The sequence below is a fragment of the Ammodytes marinus genome (assembly GCF_949987685.1).
Source record: "Ammodytes marinus genome assembly, chromosome: 6".
NCBI lineage: Eukaryota > Metazoa > Chordata > Actinopteri > Uranoscopiformes > Ammodytidae > Ammodytes > Ammodytes marinus.
Window position 1 is genome coordinate 13,615,480 of NC_137235.1, and position 26,115 is coordinate 13,641,594.

Here is a 26,115-nt window from a genome sequence, read left to right on the forward strand (position 1 = left end):
AACACGGTTAGACATTTTTGTAAACGTTCACACCCCTTGTCTTGACTCTTGACCAGGTCGGTTATAGGTTAAAATCTATGGAGGGCTCTACCACAAAAAGCTAAATGCCCTTGGCTTCACAAAGGTTGAATGAATCCACAAGAATACAAGGGAAAATTCAATGTATACCACAGTATATTTTCACATGGAAAAACATCTAATGGCATAAACTCCGCAAAAAGACTTTGACATTGGCCAAACTAAAGTTATAATAAAGTGGTCGGATTAAAGACACAATAAAAAGCACATTGTTACTGTCACTATGTATGGACGGTATGAAAAAGACAATAAACAATCCAAAAACAAATAGATTAAAGATATATTCTACTCCGATACTTGACCAAAATCCTAGAATTTACAAACATTTGTAATGCTCTGAGTCAGGGAAAGTTCTGTCATAAAAGCCCATATCTGAAGAAGATAAAAGTAGATTTTTCTTGCAACATACTTTGGCATTTTTTTGTGTTGGTCAGATTTGATAAACAATGTCACAATCTTCACAATCCAAACGTTATCCAACCCCAAGTCACATACTTTGTCACACCAAGTTTGGGTGACCAAAGTCATTTTCTGCCATCTGTTGTTAAGCTTGGAATCCAAACAATGTTGTTGGCAATGAGCCAAAGTCCTTGGCAGCAGCCCAATACAGTTTAACATGTTGTAACAAGTCATCCAGCAAAGATTCAACCAGAAAATAAACTATTTTTGCTCTCGTAATTAAGCTATAATAATTACCATTTGTCCCTAACTAATTGATGCCATCAGAATTGAGTATAATTACAAATGTTAGTGAATAGATAAACCCTTTGTATCACGAAAATACAAGCTTGGATTGAGTCATTACCTCATGATACTGCGGATATTTAAATATGTCAACCAATTTGAGAGGGACATAAGGCTGCAGTTATCTTTTAAACGTCCATGGTTTTTCAACTCTTTTTGTTGCAATTGAATCTCGCCTACCTGTGTGACCAATGGCTCCAGAAGCCTCTCCACAGTCAAAGTGCGGATTTCAAGACTCTTTGGGTCCCATTTCAACAGGATGGGGGAGGTGGCGGTTGTCATGTTCTCTGTTGGAAATGTAAAAGCAGGTCAGAGGTTAAAAAATTATATTTTACTGTTAAAAACCTTTGCATCATTAAAACATATTTGTGATAGTTCACATTGCATATTAGCTTTGCCAGGGTAGCTGAAGGTGTTAACACAGATGGTAAGAAGTGTTCAGCTGTGTAACTGGCCAGCTCTTTTAAAAAAAAGCTGCTTGTGAATATGAAAATCTGAGCAGACAGGAGTTTCAGAGCAGTTTTTCGATGATGGAGGAAGACTTTCGAGGGCCACATTAGTCTTTTAAAAAGAAAAGGTGGTAGTAATGTCCCACCGCTGTTCTGGACAGTCTAACCCAGGGGTGTGCACGTGTAACCGGTTAGTAAATCATAATAGTTTAGGAAATATCAATCAACGAAAACCGTTTTAATTTCTTTTTTTTTTCAAATAAAGTTTTTAAATATGTTCTGGAGACACGCATTTATTAATTTTACATCACAAATAAACTATTTGGGGATGATAAAAGCTAGTCTGCCGAATTTGTCTGCCCCTCAGTGCGAGTGTGTGTGTAACAGCGCTGCAGACACACATACACACGGGGAGTCGCCGTGCTCTGCACAACAACAATGACGTCACGGTTAACCGTGTACACGAAAAAAATTCCGTTGTGTAACCGTTTATGGACATTTTTGTAAACGTTCACACCCCTAGTCTAACCTATTGCAACTGTACGTAGACATTTGTCTTTTAAGTCCTATGCATTGTCTTTCTGCAAGATTGTTTATGTTGTTATGAGAGAAAACCTCTGCACACTTAGTTAGCAACAATGGCAATAAGAAGTAGACTATGCACCTTTAAGGGAAGCCAATGCTCAAGACAATGGCGTATGGTACAGTTGCTTGAGGCCAAGGATATTGAGTTTTTCGACAATTCACTGTGCTATCCCAACATTTGGCAATGGTATGCACTCTTGTTACCCTACAGTGGCAATCCCCCTCCGTGACAGGAGGTTATTTGTTTCTCCTTTCAATAACCAGAGAACATGGATTTCTCTTTGCTCAACAAGCAACATTTACTATGTACTTATCTAGTATTCACAGAGATTGTATTTTATCATGAGGTCTGTCTCTTAATCCTCACAGACATCCCAGCAATTCCACGAAATATAATGAAGACTAAAAAAAGAACTACTGGCAAAAAGAAAACAAGGTTTCAGTGGATGCTCGTTAACTGTTGACAATCAGCAAATCTCGGCTATGCACATTGACATAAAAACAAGCACAGTCAACATTTCCAGCAAACCATAGATTTTCGGCTGGCCACCTCTGTAACCTTAAATCACAGTAATTAACTTGGTTAATTAACTCCACTACTGCACTATAAATCCCATAACTGAAATGATGCAGCTCTATGATATGAGTTGCAATTGTAAATCTGTTTAAACAATCTGTTCTTCAACATGGAATATGTTTTTTAAAACCCCTTCAGTGAGGTTATGCTAGGTAATTTTAAGGACTGAACATCTGGCATGGGGTTAGCCGTCTGTTTTACTGTGGGGATGTGTTTCTACAGTAAGCAATTTCCAAATGGGCCAGCTGGGACTGGCCCAGTCTACTGCCAATGTCAATGAGGCATAAGGGAATAAAGAATGTGAATTTGAATGACAGATCTGGGCCAAAGGCTCCTACTACTACACACAGTGGGTTGAGATGGATGAATGGTCAGAAATCCTGGAACCTTGCACTTTTGATGAAACCACAAACCCAGAAATTATTACATTTGCAAATATTTCAGGCCATCACTTAAGCTGGTGTCATTACATTTTCAAGGACCTGAGGGGATGAATGATGACAAAATTGGTCGCATCAGTGCTACTAGTTAAAAGGCTACTGCATGGACAACTGACTGTTTTTCCATTGTATTTAAACTAGACAATCCCATATTTTTGTTAGGAGTGCTTCCATTTGATTTTATGTGAGTGTATTTTGTAGAGGTGGGCATAGATTAATTTTTTTAATCTAGATTAATCTAGATTAATTTTGAAATTAATCTAGATTAATCTAGATTAAAATGGCTCATTTGAATTCATTCATAATATGTGTGTGCTCCCTAAATAATGACTCAAAGTAAGTCTTTGAGAACGTGTTTCTCAAGCCAGGTGGCGCATCAGACCAGGGGCTCATCTCCTGTTTCCAACATGCATCACAAACTGCTTGAGGAAGCTGTTCTACTATGATAATTGGTGATGAAAATAAATAATGTTCAACAAGATGTACTTGTGTTTACAAACTGTTTATTCAGTTAAACATGAACTTTGAACTGTAGGCCATAAGAGGTAACGATGAATTGTTTAGGGCTGCAACTAACGATTATTTCAATAATCGATTAATCGGTCGATTATTTTTTCGATTAATCGATGAATCGGATAAAAAAAATAAACATTTGTAAATGCTGCATCTTTATTCAAAAACTGAACATTACTTCAAATTCACAGTGCACACTGAAGTGTCAAAACACCAGGTTATTGCTCCAACGTCCCGGAACTATTAAAAGTAATATTAAATGATAAAAAATTAATAATAAACTTAACTGGGATAACACAAAAAAAAACATACAATGTATGATATACATTTATACAGTATAAGGGATGTCCATGGTAAACCAGTCAACCGATAATATTTTTAACCGGTAAATACTAACGGTTAAAAAAATTAAATCATCTTAATTTCTCTCAGATGACAGGAGAGTTAATTTGTATTGATATTGATACCATTTTCAAGACTCCTTAACGATCCAAGTCTTTATTGATATCAAAATTGATAATTTTCTATTATTTTGTTGAAATAGAACTTGTATTATTGCTTTAATTGCTGATATGATCATAGCTCTAGATAGGACATTAAACAGGTCATAATTCCATTCCATCTTTACTATCTATTTTATCTTGCTGGGAAAACAAGTTTCGCCAAAATCTCAAATTTCTTTTTTTTTGTGTTGCATTTGAACACATCAATCATATTACTGAGCCGGCCTGAACACATCACAGTTGACATGTTTGCTACTTTTTTTAAGCTAACTAGCTTTATATCCTTCCGATTTTAACATGGATTTAAAATCTGGATCACTATTTTTAACTGACGGGACTTTCTACACCGTTCGGTTGTATGATTACTGCCGCTGCATTGAATGACTGTTGATGCGCCGATGCCGATTCTCCGAGCACGTCTGCACACCGTCTGCAGCAGCAGCTGACAGAGTTTTTTTGGACTAGACGGATACTGAGTTGATGGAGTTTTTTTTAACCCAAAGAAAGCAAAGGTACAACACTTTTATATAGGCCTGCAGTCCAGTGTTAGATATGACCAAAATACAAGCTGTGGCCGCTCACACTATAGCTTTCCCGCACGTGAAGCGAGCCTTCACGTGCGGAAGGGGGTTCACCCCGACGGCGAACAGCATCTCCCCTGAGCCGAACAGGAGGTGGAATTAAGAGATTAACGGCGATATTTTTTTTATCGCCCGATAAGAGTTTGGCGTTAACGCAGCCGTTAACGCCGTTATCGGCCCACCACTAGTATTTTGTTAAAGGGTATTATGAGTTTCTGCATTGTACTGTGTTTAAAAATACACTGCATCAGTAGTGTACAGTTGAATGCAGTGTTTAATGTAATGTTCCCATCTCTATTCTGAAACTATGGTTTTCTTTTGACCTATCAGTTTTTGGGGGGAGGATGGTGTGAGAAAATGGGCCATCTAGATCTATGATTTATTCTAGAGGCATTTGCTTAAATCACTTTATACTTTACTTTAGTCTGAGTATTTTTTATATGTGTACATTGTTATTCCGTAACTAATTGGTTGTCTACAGGAGATAAGAGTGAAGTCCCTGGTTATACTTTTAGGTTTGTTTTCTTTGGCGACGTGTTGGACTCATGACTTTTGTACTTGTGTATGCTACTAAGCTGACGACACAGTGTTTATAATGGATGCATTACAACCTTAATGCAGTGTAATCGTTTTATGCTGAGTTTCTGCTATAAAGTACAGCATTGCTGTCATGCTGTTTTAAGGCTTAATATACAGTATTGGCCCCTTCAGAGTGTAAACCTGGCTTACTCTGGCCTCAAAACATTTAATGACTCGGAAAACTAGAACTCTAAATTATTATTTTACTTTGGAGAATACTTCTAGTTGTACCAAGGGCTTTTGTTCAGCACTCCTTTTCAGTGCTGGAAAGTAATGCTTCCTCTGGTCAATTAATCACTAGCATGCAGAGATACTGTGCCTGCTGAGTTTGGCAAGGAATGCTGGCCAAATTAAAGCTTTGCCTTTAATAAAGATTCTTGTTTTGTGTGTTGGTGGTGTTAATAATGCTTCTGTTGTCTCTGTTCATTAATCATTTGTGCCTCCTTGAAATGTTAAAGGTTGAATGCCCATGTGTTGGTACATGTTCCTCTGTTTACTGGTCAAAGAATAGTTCAGTGATTGGTTACTCTAAATGGGCTGCCTTTTTTGTTGTACATATGTGTGTCTGCAGAGCCGGCCCAAGCCTTCATGGGGCCCTAAGCGAAATATGATTAGGGGGCCCCTCTCCAATGTTAGCGCTGCTGAAACTATAGATCTTTGTTAAATATAATTCACACCCAGTGTTTTCCGCTAGTGCCTCCACTGTGCAGCTGTGCGAAAATATTAGACAGCCGAGATTCCGACCCTCCTAGGGGTGTCCGGGGGTATGCCCCCCCGGGAGATTTTTTTAACCTTTTTAAAGTGAAATGCATGAATCTGGTGCACTTTGAGAGGAAAATGATGAGGCTAAATCTGAGAAATTGTGTGTGAACAAATAATTTGGAGATACTGGGTCGGATTAATTAGAAGCTATTGAAGAAGGAGACATGGATTTTCCATAAAAATATTAATATAAAATAAAATATTATGGAGGGTCCTCTGGGTTGGGCTTGGAGCTCTTTTTCTTTTACGGGACATATTTCTCTGTAATATAATGAATGTATTTAAATGCAGTGAGAGGAACAAAGCAGAAGAACTCTGTTGTCCAGCTACTGTATCTTTTTTTCCACAGACGAGGCTGAAATAGGCTACAGACTATACACAGTGCATGGGCAACTGAGGGCAGCCCCATTTCCAATTGTTTGTAAACAAACTCAATACACACTGTGCATGGATGTGAACGTGACATGATCAGATAATTTCGGATTACCTCCCAAGTGAACTGATTACATTTTTAGGCTATTAATTATCTAGACCAAAACATTGTATTCCTTTTTTTGTATGATAACTTACATTTGCATAATAAGATGTTAATATCAAACACACAAACAAAAAAAAAAAAAAAGAGGGGGGCCCCCCTGGCGGTCGGGGGCCCTAAGCGACCGCTTAGTTCGCTTATGCCTCGGGCCGGCTCTGTGTGTCTGCTAGTTAGCTCTGCATCAAATTGTCTAATCCACCCTGTTTACCTTCAATATATGGGTGTATTATGAACCTTAAATCCTGATATGTTGCATTAGAGAAACATGCGGTTCTGTCGGCATATTAGCAGTGTTCACTGCTTAAACAAACATCCACACAAGTCTAGTTGCTGTGATTTATTTCAGTGATTTTTGTTCTGTTAAACTCAAAATGATCTCTTTATCTAGTTTTATCAAATTATAAAATACAGGATTTAAATTGCAGACTTATTGAGTGAGAACTGAGGAGACAATGATTGTTTACACAGAGGCTGAGAGCACCAGTACAAACATTTAACATACTGTCACTGCTGATTTATTGACATGTGTTTTTATTATTAGGATTCAGGGCTGGCAATAAAGCAGGAATGGGTAACAGTGTAATCTGTGGCAACCTCACCACAGGAAGCCGTTTTCAATCAAGTCAGCTCATTTGTCACCTGACAACGCTTGTTTTTTATCGCTTTTTATAAATTCCTATACCTTGAATTTCAACATCTTGTTTCATTACAGTCCGAGCTTAGAAAGTGCTTCTCTCTCTCTGTCTGTGTCTTTCTTGCTAAAAAAAGATTCCATTTGCCAATCAGTACAACCCTAACAAAAAGCTTCTATTCATATGCACATTAAAAGAGAAAGACAATTTAACTTGCGTTTTGTTCTTAGGGAAGAAGACATGCAGTAAACTGGAGGTAAAGGGGAAGCTATAAACTCGCCATATAGTATGTGTGTGCATGTGGCTTGTGTGTTTTAACCCTAACAGATTGGTGACCTGTCCAGGATGTAACCTGCTCCTCACCAATTGCATGCTGGGTTAGACCTCAGCCCCCATACAGCCATGAGAAGGATGAGCACATAGACACAGCTAAATGGAAGGATGGATTTTTACAGCCATCTGAATTGACCAAATGCTGCATACTACAAGCCATTAATACCTCTGACAAAGGTATTAGCAATGTGGTCATGTATGTTTGTTTGCTTGTTAGTCCCGTGGACCTTTACTGCATGCCATCCCCCTCTCTCTCTCTCCACATTTCCACTCTGTACTTCAAACTGTCAAAGGTCAAAACACCGAAAAAACACATCTTTAAAAAAAAAAGTGGTAGCCGCCCGTCATTAATTTTCAAAATACACACTCACTACGAAGGGCAACTAGAGCCTGCAGAGACCAGCACCATGGCAACCACCCAGGTGCCCACAGGCGTACAGTGTCCTGAAATAAGCCGTGGAGGAACTATCCCAAAACATTCACAACAACCAATTTAATTTAGGCTCAGTCCTACAAATACTTACTACTAAATACAATATGCAATATGTTAAAGGGTTTTATAGTTTGGTTTTCAATTTAAAAAAAATAAAGTTACAATAATGTTTAGATTAGGTTATGTTTTAATGGGTAACATCTACACTTGCAGCAACAGTTATTTGCACTGATTTGGAAATTATGATATTTTAGAAAAATACACAGCATTACAAGACTGTAGAGAACACTAAGTTATTGCAGACTAACATACTACGGTTGTTATTATATTATTTAATATAGTTAGCCATGTATTACTAAAGTGGGCTGGTCTGAGGCAAACTTCAGGGCTGAAAATGAGTCCCACTCCAGCCCTGTGCCATAACATTTTACAAAAACTTTTTTTTTGCAGCCACACTTGAAATAGGTCATGCATCCACATACCAACTCTGACTGACACTGCAATATAATCATCACATTTTCCTTAGAACAATGTAAATGGATATCATAGCCATTTAACACAATCATAACATTTGATTGACAAATTATGCCGTATTCCTCTTTACACAAAATCTCAACATTTAATATATGCTGTAGGTATCTATATATTCAAACTGTAATATTAAACATCATTCAATGACAACGACATATTTGAAAGTTAGAGTTAGTTTGCCTTTTGCTCCAGCAAGCTGAGCTTCAAGCAGAGCTTGACTTATTGCATGCACTGCTTACCTAAGGCGTGCAAAACTAAACTGAATACGAATGGGAGGAAGACTATGTGGATCAGAGGATTGTATATTTTGGGTTCTGTACTGCAGATAGAAAATGTACCAACAAAAGTGCAGGCTGTTTGCTGACTTTGGGAAAAGGCAGCTGCCTCACTGACTCTACAAGAGCAACCAATCTAAGGACTCAACTTGCTTGCTTTCCAAATACCAACGACGGTGGCCGCTGAGACACCAGAAGCCAGGATAGCAAAGTTAACTTCACACACTCATATGACTGTGTAAACTAGGCAAAAAACACAAAGTGCATAACACCACATGAGAAAATAAAGACACTGAGAGACACTCTCTGTATCTCAGACTGATGTGTAAATGAATGTTTCTATTCCAAAGAATTACATTTCAGTTGGAATCTATTAGAACATGAGAAAATAAAAAATTACAGCCTGCAGAAAACTCAGTTGCATTAGCCAATCAGCTTGATTGTCTGTGCATTTTGATGGTGATCTAGATCCAAAGTAGATTATAACTTTAATATCTGGATGTCACATTATAAAATCAGTGATGTACAGTGAATAAAGAGAGGAAAGTGTCAATCATGCATAGCAAACACATTTAGGTATTTATGTTAAACTCATAATTCATTCACACTTAGATCAGTGCATTTTCAAAGCTCAGTAAGTCTACGCTATGATTTAAACTTGCTCATTTTGGGTCGATATCTCTAATTCACTTACATCTCATCTGGTGGCCTTGAGTAAGGAAGAATCCAAGACTCCTCCCACTGTGAGTCCACATTGGATTAACTTCACTACCATGAATGTATTAACAAATGAGGTTAATACATGATAATCATCTAGAGAGCAGGCAAAATAAGGTCAAACCTAGTGCTAGGACAAGCAGGGTTTAATTTTATTTATTTTTTAAGTCTGCAGTTTTACACATATAAGACAACATGTATTCAACAAATGTACCTAAGAACATCATTACAATTAAAAAGTTGATGCTAAGGCAAACCATTTTTCTGTAATCATTTCCCAGTGCATAAGGTTGACAGAAAACAGTTTTAGGCTGAATTGTGTGTTGATGAAAACATCAGCATAAAACATGGATGGTGTATACAAATACTACTATCAACAAATACACAGTAAAGAGGGCTTTTCCTAAATGTTCTTTTAAGACTCAAAAGCGAAACTCAAGATCTTAATTTACTGGCACATATCTTCAAAGAATCATATTTGATTAGATTGTGCTGTATTGTTAGTGAGTGTTTGGTTGATTTTCTGTCGATATGAGAGGGGTTTTTGGATGGAGAAAACTCTTGTTCTTTTCTCATCCCTTGAGTTTAGCAAACACATGCATATTTGTCACATAAAAAAATATTCAAAAGTGATCCTCTGCTTGCACTGCAGGAAATGGGCAATGGAACTTATTTACCGGACAATACTAACTTTTTTGACTACAATCCCTGTCAATTGTCATTGTGGAAAGTTAATATGCCGACATTGCACTGACCCAGATTCAAAGCAGAGTTAAGCGCATGCACACACACACTGGCGCGGGGGAGTCTCTGAAAGCAGAAGTCAAGGCTCAACCTGTCATATCGCTGCTCTCCAGAGCCATGTACTCAGGGCATCCAAAATAGGCTGATCAAAGTAGAGCACAACTTGTGAAATTCTCAAAGCAGTCGGGTTCTCATAGGACCTGAAAAAAACTTATTTTAAAACAGAATGCACACAGTGCAAAGCTGAATCAACACTCCTGAAACCACATCTTCTAAAAAGCACCTGTCCCTGATTGGCTGGAACCAGACCATAATAATACCATAAAAAAATACCTGTTGTTCCTGCAGGTTGGTGTCTGTAAAACATCCAATGCAGGGTTTTATCCACAATCAAACTTTTCGTGATAGCAAATTGTCTATTTTATTTTTTTATATTGATATTTTTGCCATATCGCCCACCCCTAACTGGATATATTCTACAAAAATCCAGGAAAATCCACTGTTGCACACATTGAGTAAACCAGTACTGCTCGAAAGTAGTCTAGTAGAAAAGTGTTCAAAACAGCCTATCCCACGCCAGATAGGTAACATTTTTTCAATCAATTGTAAAATAATGTTGTATTAAAATAACGTTTGAAACAGATTGTTGTGAAATTAGTTACAATTAGGGTTGCAAAGGGCTGGAAGGTTTCCGGTAAATTTCCGGAAACTTTGCACAGCAACTTTCACTCGGGAATTTGGGAAATATTCAAAATTGGGAATAAAAGGGATTGACTAAATGGCGGTAATTTAAATGATAAATAAATCTGTTTCATATCCAAACATAAATCTGAACATAAAACATTATGTTGTGTCATATAGGCAGACATCCATGCAAAATATTACAATTAAAAAACACTTAATTTGAACAGATGCAGTGGTTGACACTAATGGTTGCCCGCTTGCCCGGGGCAACTGAAAATAATGTTTGGGCAAGTTGCGATTGCTTTTTGGTTGCCCGAACGGGCAAGTGGATTTTAGAGGGTTTGTCTGTAGTCTAGGCTATGTATTCATGTGTTTTACAGTCTGCAAAACATTTTTTTTCTCCCGCTAACTCACACAAAATAGATCGGCTATATTCGCAATTGAGCAGCTGCGCGCGGCTGCCAGCAGCATCACGGTCGCTCTTTCGCACTCGATCTCTCTATCTCTCTCTCTCACTCACACACACACACACACACACACACACACACACACTACACACACACACACAGCCTGTGTGCGCGCAGTTTCGCTGTCTACGTTCCGAAAGCCGTCTCTCATAGGCTACGGACCTGGTTCCGCTATATTCAAAACCCAGAAATCAATAACGTTTGAGCTTATCGATACCGCTATGGAGTCCAGTAGGCTAGGTCACATTATGTAATTTTAAATATCGAGTCGGGTCATCTTCATCTAATTAGGCCTACTTTGGCGTATTATTCCATCACTGGACCGCATCATGGACTGTAAAAGTGTTCTACCTTCGACTGTCTTGAAGAAACTCCTTCAACCCGCTCCGTCTCCCAAAAAAAAAAAAACTCTTGTCTGCTGAGCCGCTGCCGCTGCAGACGGGCTCGGCACCGTCTCATCATTCATTCAATGCAGCGGTGATCAACAAACGAGAGACTCTGTAGCAAGTCCCGCAGTTAAAAAATCGGATAGTTTTTAAATCCATATTAAAATCTGCAGGATAAGACCTAGTTAGCTAAAAAAAATTGCTAACGGTTCAAATGTGATGTGTTCAGGTCGGCTCAGTAAAATGATTATTAGGCAAAGGTCAATAAAATGACATCATGATGTGTTCAAATGTAACATCATGAAAATAAGAAATTTGAGTTTTTCGCGGGAAGCTTGAATAATAGCCTACAGTTTGGGTAAAAAACTTGTTTTCCCAGCAATAAACTAAATAGTAGGCCTAAATATGGAATTATGACATGCTTAAAGTTCTATCCTGAACTCTGCTCATCTTATAAGCAATTAAAGCAATAATACCAGTTCTCTTTAAACAAAATAATAGAAAAGTATCGATAAAGATTTGGATTGTGGAGTCTTTATAATGGTATCAATATGAATAGAAATTAATGATCCCCCTCCCTACTTACAGTGTAACTGGGCAATAGCTTTAACATGGTGGACTTTAATCATTTTATGGCACACGATCACTTTTTGGCACAATGTGACCGTTTTAAATAAGTTAAATTTTTCTGAGGAAGCTAACATTCAGCTTGACTCTGAGCTAGACTGAGTTTTCTGAGCCCCTGGGCAAGGTGCCTGGCAAAAAGAGGTCCTTTCACGATGCTGCAGCAGGACCAAGCGCTTGGTGTTGTGTGATGTCATGATATATAGGCTTATATGAATTGTTGTTAGTTTTATGTGGTCAGGATGAGACAAGTAAGCAGTGTTTGCATTTAAGAGGTACGGTTCGCTAAAATGTATAATTTAATAAGCATATATCACTGTATATATCATTGTTTAACAGTTTTTATGTTTTTTTGGGGCAAGTGAACACAACATTCGGGCAAGTAAAACATTACCTGTACTTGCCCTATGGGCAAGTGCATTTGAAACCTTAGTGTCAACCCCTGAGATGTATTTGTAAGTAGAACTTTATCAAGTTTTTGTTATTTTATGAACAATCAATAATTTCACTGAACAACAAAAGGATAAATGTTGAGCAAAATATCACTCATCTGTCTGACCCCACCCATTCAACAAATAAAGTAAAATGCCACCCCATGTGATGGAGGAATGCACAGTGCATGTAGGGGGTGTGGCCTCAGTACCTCTGCAGTACTGTAAACAGTGTGCTATGTGCAACTTGCCAAGTGTAGTCTTAGTCTAGAACGTTTGCCAGGATTGAAATAACATAGTTAGAAGGATTGAGTGCATTTCGGTTGACTTAAATTTAGTAAAACCCATTTATTCACAAAATTCCTGTTAATTCCCATGGAAAGTTTCCAACTTTCCAACTTGGGAAAGAAAATTCCCAGAATTGTGCAACCCTAGTTACAATCAGTTGCAAAAGGGAAGGAAAGCAGTAAACCTAGAGGAGACAATGCACACTAAACAAACAACAACTGAATGCCAAAAGTGGGAATCTCAAAGCAGAAGATGAGTGTGTGCTGGCATGTAGTGCTTGGATGTTGTCGCTGTCAACACATGGTGAACAAGATGAATTGTGAATGCATGGCTTTGCACTGCAATTATCAAACAAATTTCCCTGTGATAGACTTGGAATGCCTCTTAAATTGCCAAATCAGAGGAGACAACTGCTTTCTATTGTATCCCATTTCTTAAAACTACTTCAGCATGACAAGATTAACAACGTTTTAACAAATTTTATCAGGAATCGTATTAAACACTTGTGTTGTATTACAGAGATTAGGGGCAGGACCATGTTGTTAAAGGTAACCTCTGGAGTTTTAACTGCTTTAGCTCTATGGAGTAATGTTTTTATGTTTTTTTAAACTATGCATGCACAATTAGTGGCCAGAATATGCCAATAAATTTAGCAATGCACCGCAACAGGGAAAGAATATGGCGACTGGTAGTAAACATGGATGTAAACAATGCAGGATTTATATTATTTCTAGGGCTGTCAAGCGATTAAAAAAATGTATCTAATTAATTACATGCTCTGTGATTAATTAATCTAAATTAATCGCATACTTTTATGACACTTTTATACCTCTTTATAAACAGCTGTATAGCCTGCTCCAGTTTGTCTCTCTCTCTCTCTCTCTCTCGCTCTCCGTCTCTCGTAACTTCTGTCTCCACAACAGACAGCGCTGCACTGCCACAGATGCCTATGCCGATTCATTCACCATCGTCGTACTCATAGGCAAAAATATTGAGACACACACACACACACACACACACACACACACACACACACACACACACACACACACACACACACACACACACACACACACACACACACACACACACACACACACACACACACACACACACACACACACACACACACACACACACACACTCTGCTTCTCTCTTTACTTTTCTCCCTTTCACCCGTGCGGGCTGTGTATGCAAGCAACAGGTGCACCACTTTTGCACCGGGTCAAAGGGCATTATAGAAGTGCGATTAATCTGCGTTAATTTTTTTAATCGCGTTAATTTATCTGTGATAAATTAATCGAAATTAACGTGTTAATTTGACAGCCCTAATTATTTCAAATGATACAATGTTTAAAGCGTCCTTGGACTTATTGGATAGGTTTTGGTGAAACACACTGAATGTAAACAAAAATAAAAGTTTTGTTTCCAAATAAAACTCCACAAGGCATCTTTAATCATGTACCGTTGTGTTATCTCAACCAAATTCATCACATTCAGTGAATACAATCCTATGGTATCCAGTTTTACTCACTAATCATTCTGCAATTAAGCTGCCTTTCAGGTAAGATTTTATTTTTATCATTATTCAAAGTACTCATTTGCTTACACCTATTCAACATGTGTGATTGATACAGGGTTGATGCACATTCAAAAGTCAGAGATCCTCCTAACAAATGTTGTGAAAGGATGATACTGCACTTGCCATCGGTATGAAAGGGACAATGAGTGCCATCTGACGTGTAGCCTTGCAGCATTGCTGTCAACACAGCAGACAATGTTCGGCTTCAATTTGAAAGAGGGAACAAAGGTCTCTTTGATACCCAAAGGATTATTATTTGTTACACTAGAATACTTACAGGTTTTTTGTATAGCCGTACAGGAGATTTTGCTAGTGACTTTCTGTGGAACTGTCTTAACCATCAATTCAGTTTTTTTCTTAATGTCACAGATAATTGGATATGATTGCAGGTTGCTGCATTTACATCTCAGATGATGACTATGAAATAACACCACTTATCTCAATCATCCGCCATATTGAATCTCAACTTCAAACAATTACTGCAGCACTTATAAAGAAGTCAAAGTGAACTGTCCTCATCTTTTGCATGCTCAAAATGCTCTATTCATCTATTATTATTATTTGTATACTGGTAAAGCCTTTCATTGCATGAATATCAGATTAAATCAAAATACATATGAGCATTTTGCAAAAACCGAAAACAAATGTGTGATTTTGTGCTCTATACAAAAATGTAGAAACTTAGAATTTTAAGCCATAGACATGTAAAGTTATGTGCCACTGCTGTGCTGTGTGCCTTTAGGGTGGGAGGTTAAGAGCACAGACGATTTTCACTAATTAAATTTAAAGTTTCAATCAAAAATACATCAAAAAGAGATAGCAATATGCACCTGAAAATACAGGAACCACATAAGTATGGAGGCAAGTGTAAGAGATGGAGGCAAAGTAGAGAGTGCACTTCTTGAATGCATTTTTTTGTTGGATGTTCAACATGTCAGCAAAGCTGGCCTTTCTGGGAGCATTTTGTTCTGTGCTCATGCCCTGAATATTTTCAGCAGAGCCCTGCATCATGTTGTAGTGAATAATATTTGTATGTGTACATTGTGTTGTGGGTGTGTGTCTTTAGAAGATGTAAAGTACAAGAGGTACCAATAAGTAAGGTTTTTCATTGACAAATGGGGTCCTTTGCCATCTCAACAGAATACAATGGTGGGTTCACTTAATAATGAGTAACTGTTAGCAAATGCAGGAGATGAACCGAGAAAGGAGCATAATAGGAGGCAAAGCAAGCAAACATATGAGGATGATTTCTGAGAAAGTGGGGAAGACACTGAAAAATGCATGTCCTCTTTGCACTGTCAGGCATTTCCGGGGAAAATCAGTAAGCATGCTGCTGTCACTTTCTAAGCCCTTAAAACCCCCCGCATTTGGTTTATTTATAGAAAAGAGCTATCTTATCTTAGCTTAAGAGGTTCATTTTAAATTGCATGTAACGTATGTATTTATCTGAAGAAAAATAAATAGCTTTGCTACCACTTCCAACCTGCTAGGCTAAGCCCCGGAAGTCAAACCCTGAAATCGCTTCTGGTCAGCATATCGATTTTAAGAGAGGCAAAGAAAAGCTGTCACCTAACAATAGAAAAGTTAATGCACAGAGCACACACACACACACACACACACTGTGGGGGAGGAGCTGGGCCAATATTAGGGGCCCACTGGTCCCAGATGTAGTCAATGGTTGGGCAGGATAGAGAGAGAGTATAGGAGAGATATGCGAGGCCCCAGAGAGACAGAATGAAACTTGAAAAGCCTCTAGCAAAATTCTCTGCACAGATTTGTTTTGATAGAATCAAAACAATAATGTTGAGATGGAGACACAGCAGAGACAGAGAGAGAGAGAGAGAACTTTCCAGCACCAGAAGTACTGTAACACCACCTCGCATGGCTACTGAAACAACATTCTGCAAGGGAGAGTGACGCCGAATGTTTGCACACACATTATGCACAGTTCAGCACACGGCATTGTCAGTGCCCATTCATTGTGGCAAACGTGCTACATCTACACAAATTAAACAGATGCCTGTTTCTGTGAAAGTGAGACTAATCTCTTCCGGGTTTGAGCCGACAGAAACTAGTTTGTGAGCGATGGTCTTTTAGTTTTCAACCCATGACGGACATCTGCACCCATGCATTATTATTTATTTAATTGTTCACCTTTATTTACAGGCAATTCATTAAGAAAAGGTTAAATGATTTGAAGTTTGCAAGGATAAATAGAGGGAACACATTTCCTATCATAATTAATTATACCAGAGGAAAATAGTAATTGGGAAAACAAGCTAATGTATAATTAATTACAATAACCACAAATAAGTTCTGAAAATAAACTGTAGAAACAATGATGTCTGAAAATATGACTATGCACAGCTTAAAGAGGTATTGCTACTACTACTATTACTACTACTTAGAAAGATTACTTCATTATCATAATATGAAGAGCATGTTGGTGTCGATAAAAAAAATTATACTTCATTATGACATTATCGTCCAACGACAAAGGTAAGCCATGCTAGACCACCAACATGCCCTGAAGGGAACCCATATCTTACCAGGGCGAGCATATTCAAAGTGACTTGGACATTCAGCTCCAGCTTTAGAAAATGTAGTGTTTGAAGCTAACAGTTCCCTCCATCCTAGTCTGCATGAATAACACCAATAGAGTGAGACGAGTGAGATTATAGCCGTAAATATGATGAAATGATCCACATCGGATGGATCAATTCTGCTAATCAGCTGAGGTGGTTCTGCTTGTACGTGTTAAGAAAGGCTCTGTCAAACCACACTAAAAGAACCCATCGGGGGACAAATTTTTTTTTATTAACTATTCAGTCTAAAAAATCTATTGTTTTCCTCCAGAGACTGTGACATCTGTGGGAGGCTGAGGGAGAATCATTAAAGCAGCATTGAAATATCTTGGCAACAGCTTGGCATCCCACTCCAGTTACAACATCTCAATGTGAAAGGGTGCTACTGGGAAATGGGAAACTGTTCTTAGAAGACACAAACTCATTGTTGTTATCTTTCCATTTGTTTTACACCGATAGGACTTAAACCTTTCACAGGTCATTATAACCCTTAATTAAACTAGTTATCAAAAACGACTACCTAATTATGCTGAGCTGCTTGTGGCCAGTTTGAAAGATATTCAGCTGGTCAGGTGGAAGCCCTTTGGCAATAAGTAGCACATCTATTGCAGCTGTATGTTCCCTTACAAGGTGCTTCGAGGAACTTTCAGTTTGTGTTAATTCTTGCACAACCTTTGGACAAAAGCGTTAGTGTTTTTACTACGCCAGCTGTTGTTTCTGGGTGTGCGTATCCCATGACAAAGGTATTAGGAAAAACTATATAAAAATAGCATTCTTTGCTCTAGGGGTGTGCATGTGTACATGTGTAACCGGTTAGTAAATCAGAACCGTTTAGGAAAAATCAATAAACAAAAACCTTTATTTTTTTGGGAAAATGATTTCAATATGCTCTGGAGACACGCATTCATTCATTTCACATCACAAATAACACTAACTGGGGGCGCCCTTAGCTCAGTTGGTAGGGCGTCCCCCCCCATGGGCCTCGGCCAGCAGCGGAGCCGGGTTCGATTCCAGCCCGCGGTCGTTCTCTGCATGTCACTCCCCTCTCTGCCCCATTTCAACTCTGTCTCTACACTATCAATAAAGCATAACATTTTTAAAAAATATCTTTAAAACATTTAAAAAAAAATAACATTAACTATTTGGGGATAATAAAAGTAGTCAGAATCTGTCTGACCCGCTCAGTGTGTGTGTATCAGCCTGCACTGCAGACACAGAAACAGACACACATGCCAGCGCGCACAAATACACACATGGGGAGTCGCCGTTGGGCTCCAGTCACAGCCTCGGAAAAGTGATGAGAGATAACCTAAAAATTTAAGTTTCCCAGTTGAAATTGAACTACGCTTGTAAGTAGCCTCAGTGCAAAAAACACGTATAAGTAAAAAGCCCGGACTTTATAACACCTGTGTAACCTGCATAAACGTGGACATGTAGGCTAAGCGATCAACTGGCCTATATTAATCTGGAAGTGAATGAAGGCGATAATGACGGCAAACAAATGAAAGGCGAACTAACGCGCATGTGTGTGTGTGTACAGGCCAACAATCGTGTACGTTGGTGTGTGTGTGTTTGTCCGACAGCAACAAGCGTGAGGGGGGAGGGGCAATGACGGTTAACCGTGTACACAAAAAAAAATCTTCGTCGTGTTACCTTTAAGACATTTTTGTAAACGTTCACACCCCTACTTTGCACTGACGGTTTCATTTGCTGTTACATGTAATTTATGAAATGAGACTGTTTTCCATGCGATAACCCTTTTAAATCACACTTACCAGTATCTGATGCTGGTTGCTAGTTATCTGATACAAGCTTTTCTATTTTTAAAAGGGTCACCACTTGTAAAAAAAAATTGAAAAATAGAAACATTTCAGTTAGCTTTTGAAACACTCCTCAGGAGAAATCTTTAGTGATAAAACTTAATTTAAGATATGAATAGAAATGCAGAAAATCTGTGTTTCATGGCATAAAAAGCCCATTATAGTTTAAAAAAGCTTTCACCAAGTCTTGTGTCAAAAAAAATAATAATCTTACCTAGAATCCATGCTCTAGATTTGAGTTAACCTTAAAAATGTGTAAACTGTATAGCTGCGGCAGTTTAGTTTACGGGCTGGTCAACAAATTAAGATTTTTGCTCATGTTATCCTGTTTCATCATCACATGGAAATGACCACTGTGTTTGGAGGTACTTGCTTGTACACTAGAAGCCAGAGGTCAATGTTGCAAATCAACCAACCAACCCACGCAAGCTACTGTTTATTGCTACAGGCCAGGCCGTATCATATTACATCAGCTGACCACTAGCAAATGCAATATAGAGACCAAATTGCATGAAAACAATACAAAACATATGGCATATCAGTGCAGCAGGAGAATCGTCTTTGAAACTTCAAAACCTGGACATTCCACATCATCAAGTCAACCTCATGCACTTTCATTTTGAATCCACCACAACACCACAATTTAAATGTAACCCCAACCTGAATATAAGATCTGGGCTGCACAAGATATGACATTTTGATAAAATTGTTCGAAATATATAAAGTTGTGATGACACATACTTAAGGTGTATTATTATTGTTTTTATTCTATTAGCTTCATGAAAAACAAGAACAATTATTTTCTTCCTCGATGCCTTGTGAGCAGTTTATGGCAGTCCTATAGAGAATATAGTGAGGCTGTAACTACATAAACCTTCACTGTGTGGTCTTCGGCAGACTAATTGAAATTAAAAGGAACTTAAGAGAATAACCTTGTTCTTTCTTGCTGCACCAAGCGGAGCTGCTGTGACTATACTTTTAAGCATCTGCTACTTTATTGTCCTCTCTGAAACAATAAAGTGATATTTCCTTTTTAAATATATAATCCAAGGTGGGATAATGTCATAAGAAGTTGAAGAGGAGAACAGCAGAATCTTCAAGCTAATCACAGTGTATGCCTTGGTCACGTGCTGCTGACTCAGTAATAGATGCAACAACACACAATATGTTGCCTAAAAAAAATGACGAAATACACACTTGGCCAAAGCATGTTTGCCGTCGGGTCAATGCAGCTCCACATTGCAGAATAATACAAACCACCAGGGTTAGGAGAGTTACAATTGATGTGGCAGACAAGAGCGCTACGACTATCGATTGTTCTGTGTTGTTTCTATTGCCTCATCTCTCATCTCTTAAGCAGTATCAAACATTTGAGAAAAGAGCTGGAGTGAGAGGGAGCCTTAAAAAGGGGGAGGGCGATCCGGTTCCAAGTCAGCGGGGGAACCATGGATACGTTAAAACTCTGCTTCACTACAACAGGAGGTTCCGTGGTGTCCAGCCAATATCTCTTCCTCTCCCAGGAGACGGAGAACACAATGCACCCCTGACAGTCACCGACCCACCCTTAAAACAATTATGGCTTCACCGTATCACCGCAAACAGAGACCTACAAATAAAACATAGAGGAGACAAATCATTCAGATGATTTCATACAGGTGGCTGTCAAAACCTGTGATTTTGTATTTTGAAAATAGGATTAATAGATGGGCAACATTCTAGCTGTAAATATAGTATACTATTATAAAAATAGTATTTTAGGTTTAGAACTAATTCAAACTCAGTGAATGAACAGGTAGATGGAATAACCTGCTAGGCATTGCTGCCGGTCGTACCTCCTCCAGTGCCCACGGGTCAGCTGACTATATGTTGCTAAATCAGTTAGAAATAGTTTTGGCACTGACTTTTGTACGTGTAACCCTTGAATTTCTATGAATGTTAAATATGTCAAATATGGCAATTCTACAATGTCATGTTGATTACTAAACCATGCTTAACAATGCTCTAGAATACCAGCCTATAAGAATATTAATTAACTGTAGTTTGACTCTGAAGCCTTTGATAAAAGGTAAGGCAGTGGTTTCACCTCACAAAGGGGAAATAAGAATCTGACCATTGCATTACAGGCTGAAACACAGCTCTTGTATTGTATGCCTGTAGTCAATATATTGTAAAATATATTATATTTGTATATATTCATTATATATATATATGAATAATTATTGTTTGGAAAATATAACAAACAACCCTATTTTTCTTGTACATTATTATTTGTTCTTGTGGCAATAGACCAGATGACTAAACTGCTGACAGAAAAATAATTGACCGATTAACTAATTAAATTATCTGCAGCCCTTGACTTTTTTCCCCCATTGCGTTGTGATGGATATCAAGCCATATTTTGAATGTAGGAAAACGATAGGCCTATCTTGGCGTTGCTAATATTATATGTATTTCTTCATGTTTTTTTTAAACTTAGAAGCAATACAACACCACACACTTCACAACTAAGACAGTATTTATTTTTAAAGTATTAAGATTATTTGAGCTGAATGTCCCTTATTCTCCCACATAAAATTACATGGTTAAACATATGGGGGAACAGCCATAGACCCATTCTGAGTCTAAGCATGCCTCCTTGCCAATCAAAAGTTCAGACTCTAAATATGGCCACTATGTGACTCTTGGAGGCCTCTGGGATCCCATGTATCCAGTTACAGGAAGAGAATGTGTCAAACTATACTGGGTTACAAAACCTTTGGTCTGAATCCTGCTGCACTGTAGCCCACTGTGTGTTGACTCAAGATGCATATATGCAAACAAGCCCACCTAGTCCACTACAAAAACACCAATATATTTTCAACAATGTTGCAACAGCTCATGAACAGGCGGACAGGTTTACTTCCAGATCAAATGAGCCCACAGTACGCTCCAGTGTGTCCCATTCAAGGCAAACACATGATAGGAATCACTGGCTGAACGGTTCGGTACAGTAAAGGACTATTGGCACTGGAATGTGTCATAGGGTTGACTCAGCTGCTTTACACGCAACCTACCAGGATAGTTATACGAACTGTTGTCGTTGTTAAAACAGATATAGACTTCGCAACAAAGTAACGATACACTCACGGGGTGAGGCACGGGGAGCAAGGCGGGGTTACATGCTACTTCTTGAGTCAAGCTCGAATGCATAATAAAACATTCAAAAATGAAACGCAAAAACTATTATGACTTGTAACGCACGCGGGAGAAAAATTAGTGGTGAGTGTTTAACCGTAACCTAAGTGCGAATGCCAAATAAACAGAAGAGGCAAAATTACGCTGCAAAGAAACGAAAGGGGGGAAGCTCAACGGTTCTCACGAGTTAATACATTCAATGATTTGTATCCAGCCCCTGAACGATAGTCTGATGTTAATGCAGGTGTGGGACCGTTATTTTACTAGCATCAAAGTGGCCGGTGTATGTTAGCATAGCCTCTGCTCTAGCCTAGCAGTCTAGCTTGTCTTTGCCCGACAGGCATACATCATAAGTCAGTCGGAGCAGGCTTTCAGCACCGGGGCTCCCTGGATAGCAGTGCTCGGAGTGCGGTTCAGACAACGTTAGCAGAGACGGCGACAGTGAGATTTTTAGCTAACAAAAATAGCCTGGCTCAGCGAATAAACGTCATGGAAGCATGCTGTGGTGAAGTGAGCTGTAAAGTATGCGGTGCAGGGATTTATTTACTAACTAGCTTGAGCACAAATGGATGGAACGAAAAGGCGGACCTCGCCTAAGCTAATGTTAGCGGGTCAGTCGGTGCAGCAAGTGTAATGCTACTCAGGCTGCTAGCAAAAAAAAAAAAAAAAAACATCCAATTGACAAACCACAGCATTCAACTGAGCCAACAGACGCTACGCACCGTTAACCGTAGGAGATGACACCTCTTGCAGGTTCTCAAACTGTGTACAGCGCCTGGTTCCACTGAGTATTCCCCCAAAAAATGGTTTCCTCCTGTTCAATTAACCCAACTGTGAAGAGTGAAAATCGACTCAATCCGGACGCTTTCCTCAATCCTGTGGTGCTGAATCTGATGCTACACGCTTCTGTCGGTGTCTCGGAAATGCCTCCTCCTCCTATGACTCCCTGCGAAATAATGCGCTTCGACCACAACAACAGAGGAGGCAGGTGCAGATGATGGTGCGCTAGTAATGGCGACTCTTGCCATATAGTGGGCTGTGTGGTAGATTCCGGGCTTGTCAAATCAGGAGAGTGTCGCTCTTTGACGCATGCGTGATTCCTAGTGTGAGGATGCGCCCAGCCAGTGGAGGAGGAGTAGGGAGGTTTTCTCAGTTTAGCCATATCCAGTTAGGGTGCATGCCAGTTCCAGCTGTAGTAATTAGAATAACATATTATGTTAGGTTAATCATGTTATTAACATGATTAACCTAACTGTGTTGATAGGCTATCAATGTACATTTAGAGATATAGCCTACTATATGGATATAGGCCTAACTGAAATACTCTTTGTTGTAGAGGTAACAGCAGGTTATTATGAGAAGGACAGTATAAAGGTAATATAAATTAAATAAATAAAGCCGACATGGTGGGCGAAAAATGTTTTTTGTTATTTTGTTTTTAATGATGTACTCTGTATATACATTAATTAAAAGCATTTAGATCCAGTTACACATACAATAAGTAAATAACATTATACAGTATGTTCTAAAATGACAAATTTGATCAGGTAGACAAAACATTTCATTATGAAAAAACACTTGGTTTAGATTAGGAGTTTTGTAAAATGATATTGCAACAGATTAAAGATTCATGTATAATTTAAAAAGAATATCAGAAAATCATTATAGGTCCCCTTTAATAAAGCTGCAAAATAAGTATAAATGATTTGTTTGCACTGCAATACAAGTCGTAGCAAGGAAGAACAATTACACCTTTGGCACTACTGTCAGTGTCCACAAACTAATTACTCGTACCAACATTACAGTGATTTGATATGAGGGAACTAATATTAACAATACTTAATTGAAAGAAGCTTAATTGCTTAAGGTAATACAGTAATTGTAGATTGTTTCAACTCAAAAGAAAGAATATCTATAAAAATAAAATGTAATGTCTGTAACCTATGGTCTCATTTTTTGCATAATTTCGCATACGCATGGGATTTTCACTCACAACAGACTGTAACATGAAAGCTGTCATATAGTGTGTATAGTTCCAGCTCTCACTAGCACCCCTGCATAGTCAACCCTTCTCCCATCTGGCATCAGAAACAGTTCTTGGTTATGTTAAAAAATGTACTTTAATTCTGAAGCATTGTGCTAAGTACCATCACAGTCCTGAAATGTTTCAGTAGCACAGACTTCAAGCTTTGAATACATGGACATCCTAGATACTGTTGCAACAGATTTACACATTAACCCAGAAATGTCCTTCCATCCTCAGATTAAAGCCCTTTAAAGCACCAAACAGCTCACCCGGTTAAGATAAATTCAGAGTCACGATGCGATGTGTGGAAGGGGCTTAGGTATCCCTCTACATCCTCCAGTTCTATCTGGGGGATCCTAAGGCTTCCCCAGCCCAAATTGCATATACTGTAGTATGTATTCAATTTCCATTGCACTTAGTCTGGGTGTTCTAATAGTTGAGTGTTCCCATATTATATCCACAGGGAGGCTGTCAAGAAGCAGCCTAATCAGATGCCCGAACAACTTCAAGTGGGACCTTTTAGATGTAATGAAAAAGAGAGGCTGTTTAACTTTAAGCCCCTTGAAAGTCATCTGAGCTCCTCACCCTGTCACTAAGGGCGAACCTAGATGCACTTTAAAAGGTATCTCATTTTGGCTGCCCAACTGCTTAGAGCTAATGAACATAAGTAATAATTAGAACATATTGCTTGGTTTAATCATGAAATTTGACTTGGGGCTCAATTTCCTCTTCAGCATGACAGTCTATGGCAAGCCAGCATAACCAAAGACAGCAATCCACCTGCCTCTATCCTGACCTCACAAATGAACACACCTAATATCAGCTCTCTCCTCCACCCAACAAAGCCATGGCAAGTTACCACTCCGTTCATTAGGACAATAGGATCTTAGAATTCTTTAATTAGTCTTAAGAGTAAACTTTTAAGCAAGAAACCTTCAGTTATGCCGACTTTGTGAGTATGACTCGTGGACTAGAGCAAAGGCCAAGGCCACTGCCCTCAACTTGACTTGACTGAGGGTGTTATATTGCTGTACTGATTGTAAATCCACAGAGGCTAATGACTATGTGTGATATTGGGCTATATTTGTATATGTACACATTAAGTCTGCTAGATAAACTGCACTACATCTAATTATTGACATCTAGCATGATGAACAGTGATCCGGGTTTATTTAAAAAAAAATTGTATAACCATTAATATATATACAGTATCTCACAAAAGTGAGTACACCCCTCACATTTCTTCAAATATTTCATTATATATTTCCATGGGACAACACTGAATAAATGACACTTTGATACAATGTTAAGTAGTCAGTGTACAGCTTGGATAACAGTGTAAATTTACTGTCCCCTCAAAATAACTCGACACACAGCCATTAATGTCTAAACAGCTGGGAACAAAAGTGAGTACACCCCTAAGATTTTTTTCTCCAAATTGGGCCCAAAGTGTCAATATTTTGTGTGGCCACCATTATTTTCCAGCACTGCCTTAACCCTCTTTGGAATGTTGTTCACCAGAGCTTCACAGGTTGCAACTGGAACCCTCTTCCACCCATTCATGACAGCATCACAGAGCTGGTGGATATAAGAGACCTTGCACTCCTCCACCTGTAACGGCTGGACAGGGAGGACACAGGCGCAGAGACAGTACCAGTTTAAGAGGGTTTATTTAGAAGGAATCTGGGGTTTTGGGCCGGGCTCTGGAGTGGGCTGGCAGGCATGGGGGTCCAGGGGGAAGTGCCAAGGGGAGAATCCGGGGAGACGAGCAGAGGCAGGCAAGAGCAGGCAGGCAGGGGGGTCCAGGGAGGGAGAGCTGGCTGACGAGGGCTGGAGCTGGTGGCAGGAGTCAGGCTGGGAGACTGTGGCAAAAAAGAACAGAATTAGCAACAAGCTAAATGCAGGCAGAACTACAAACGGTCTAGGTGGCTGGAGAGTTACTGACTGGGTAACAGAGTTTACAATCTGGCAGTGTCTGGAAGGTAGGGCCGGGTATATGAAGAGCAGTTGATTGTTGATTGATGGCAGCTGTGAAAG

The 26,115-nt window shown here is 38.9% G+C and overlaps 1 protein-coding gene across 1 annotated transcript in view; it reads right to left on the reverse strand.

Annotated features, from left to right (window-relative positions):
- The window catches only part of ctnna2 (catenin (cadherin-associated protein), alpha 2), a gene marked incomplete at both ends in the record, with an annotated part of 341,788 nt that extends 318,934 nt beyond the window's left edge, over positions 1–22,854 (reverse strand). The window contains 2 exons of the mRNA XM_080028673.1: positions 1,003–1,109; positions 22,775–22,854. Coding sequence (XP_079884799.1) covers positions 1,003–1,104 — 102 coding nt within the window. The remainder of the gene's footprint in view (positions 1–1,002; positions 1,110–22,774) is intronic.
- Between the last annotated feature and the right edge of the window lie 3,261 nt (positions 22,855–26,115).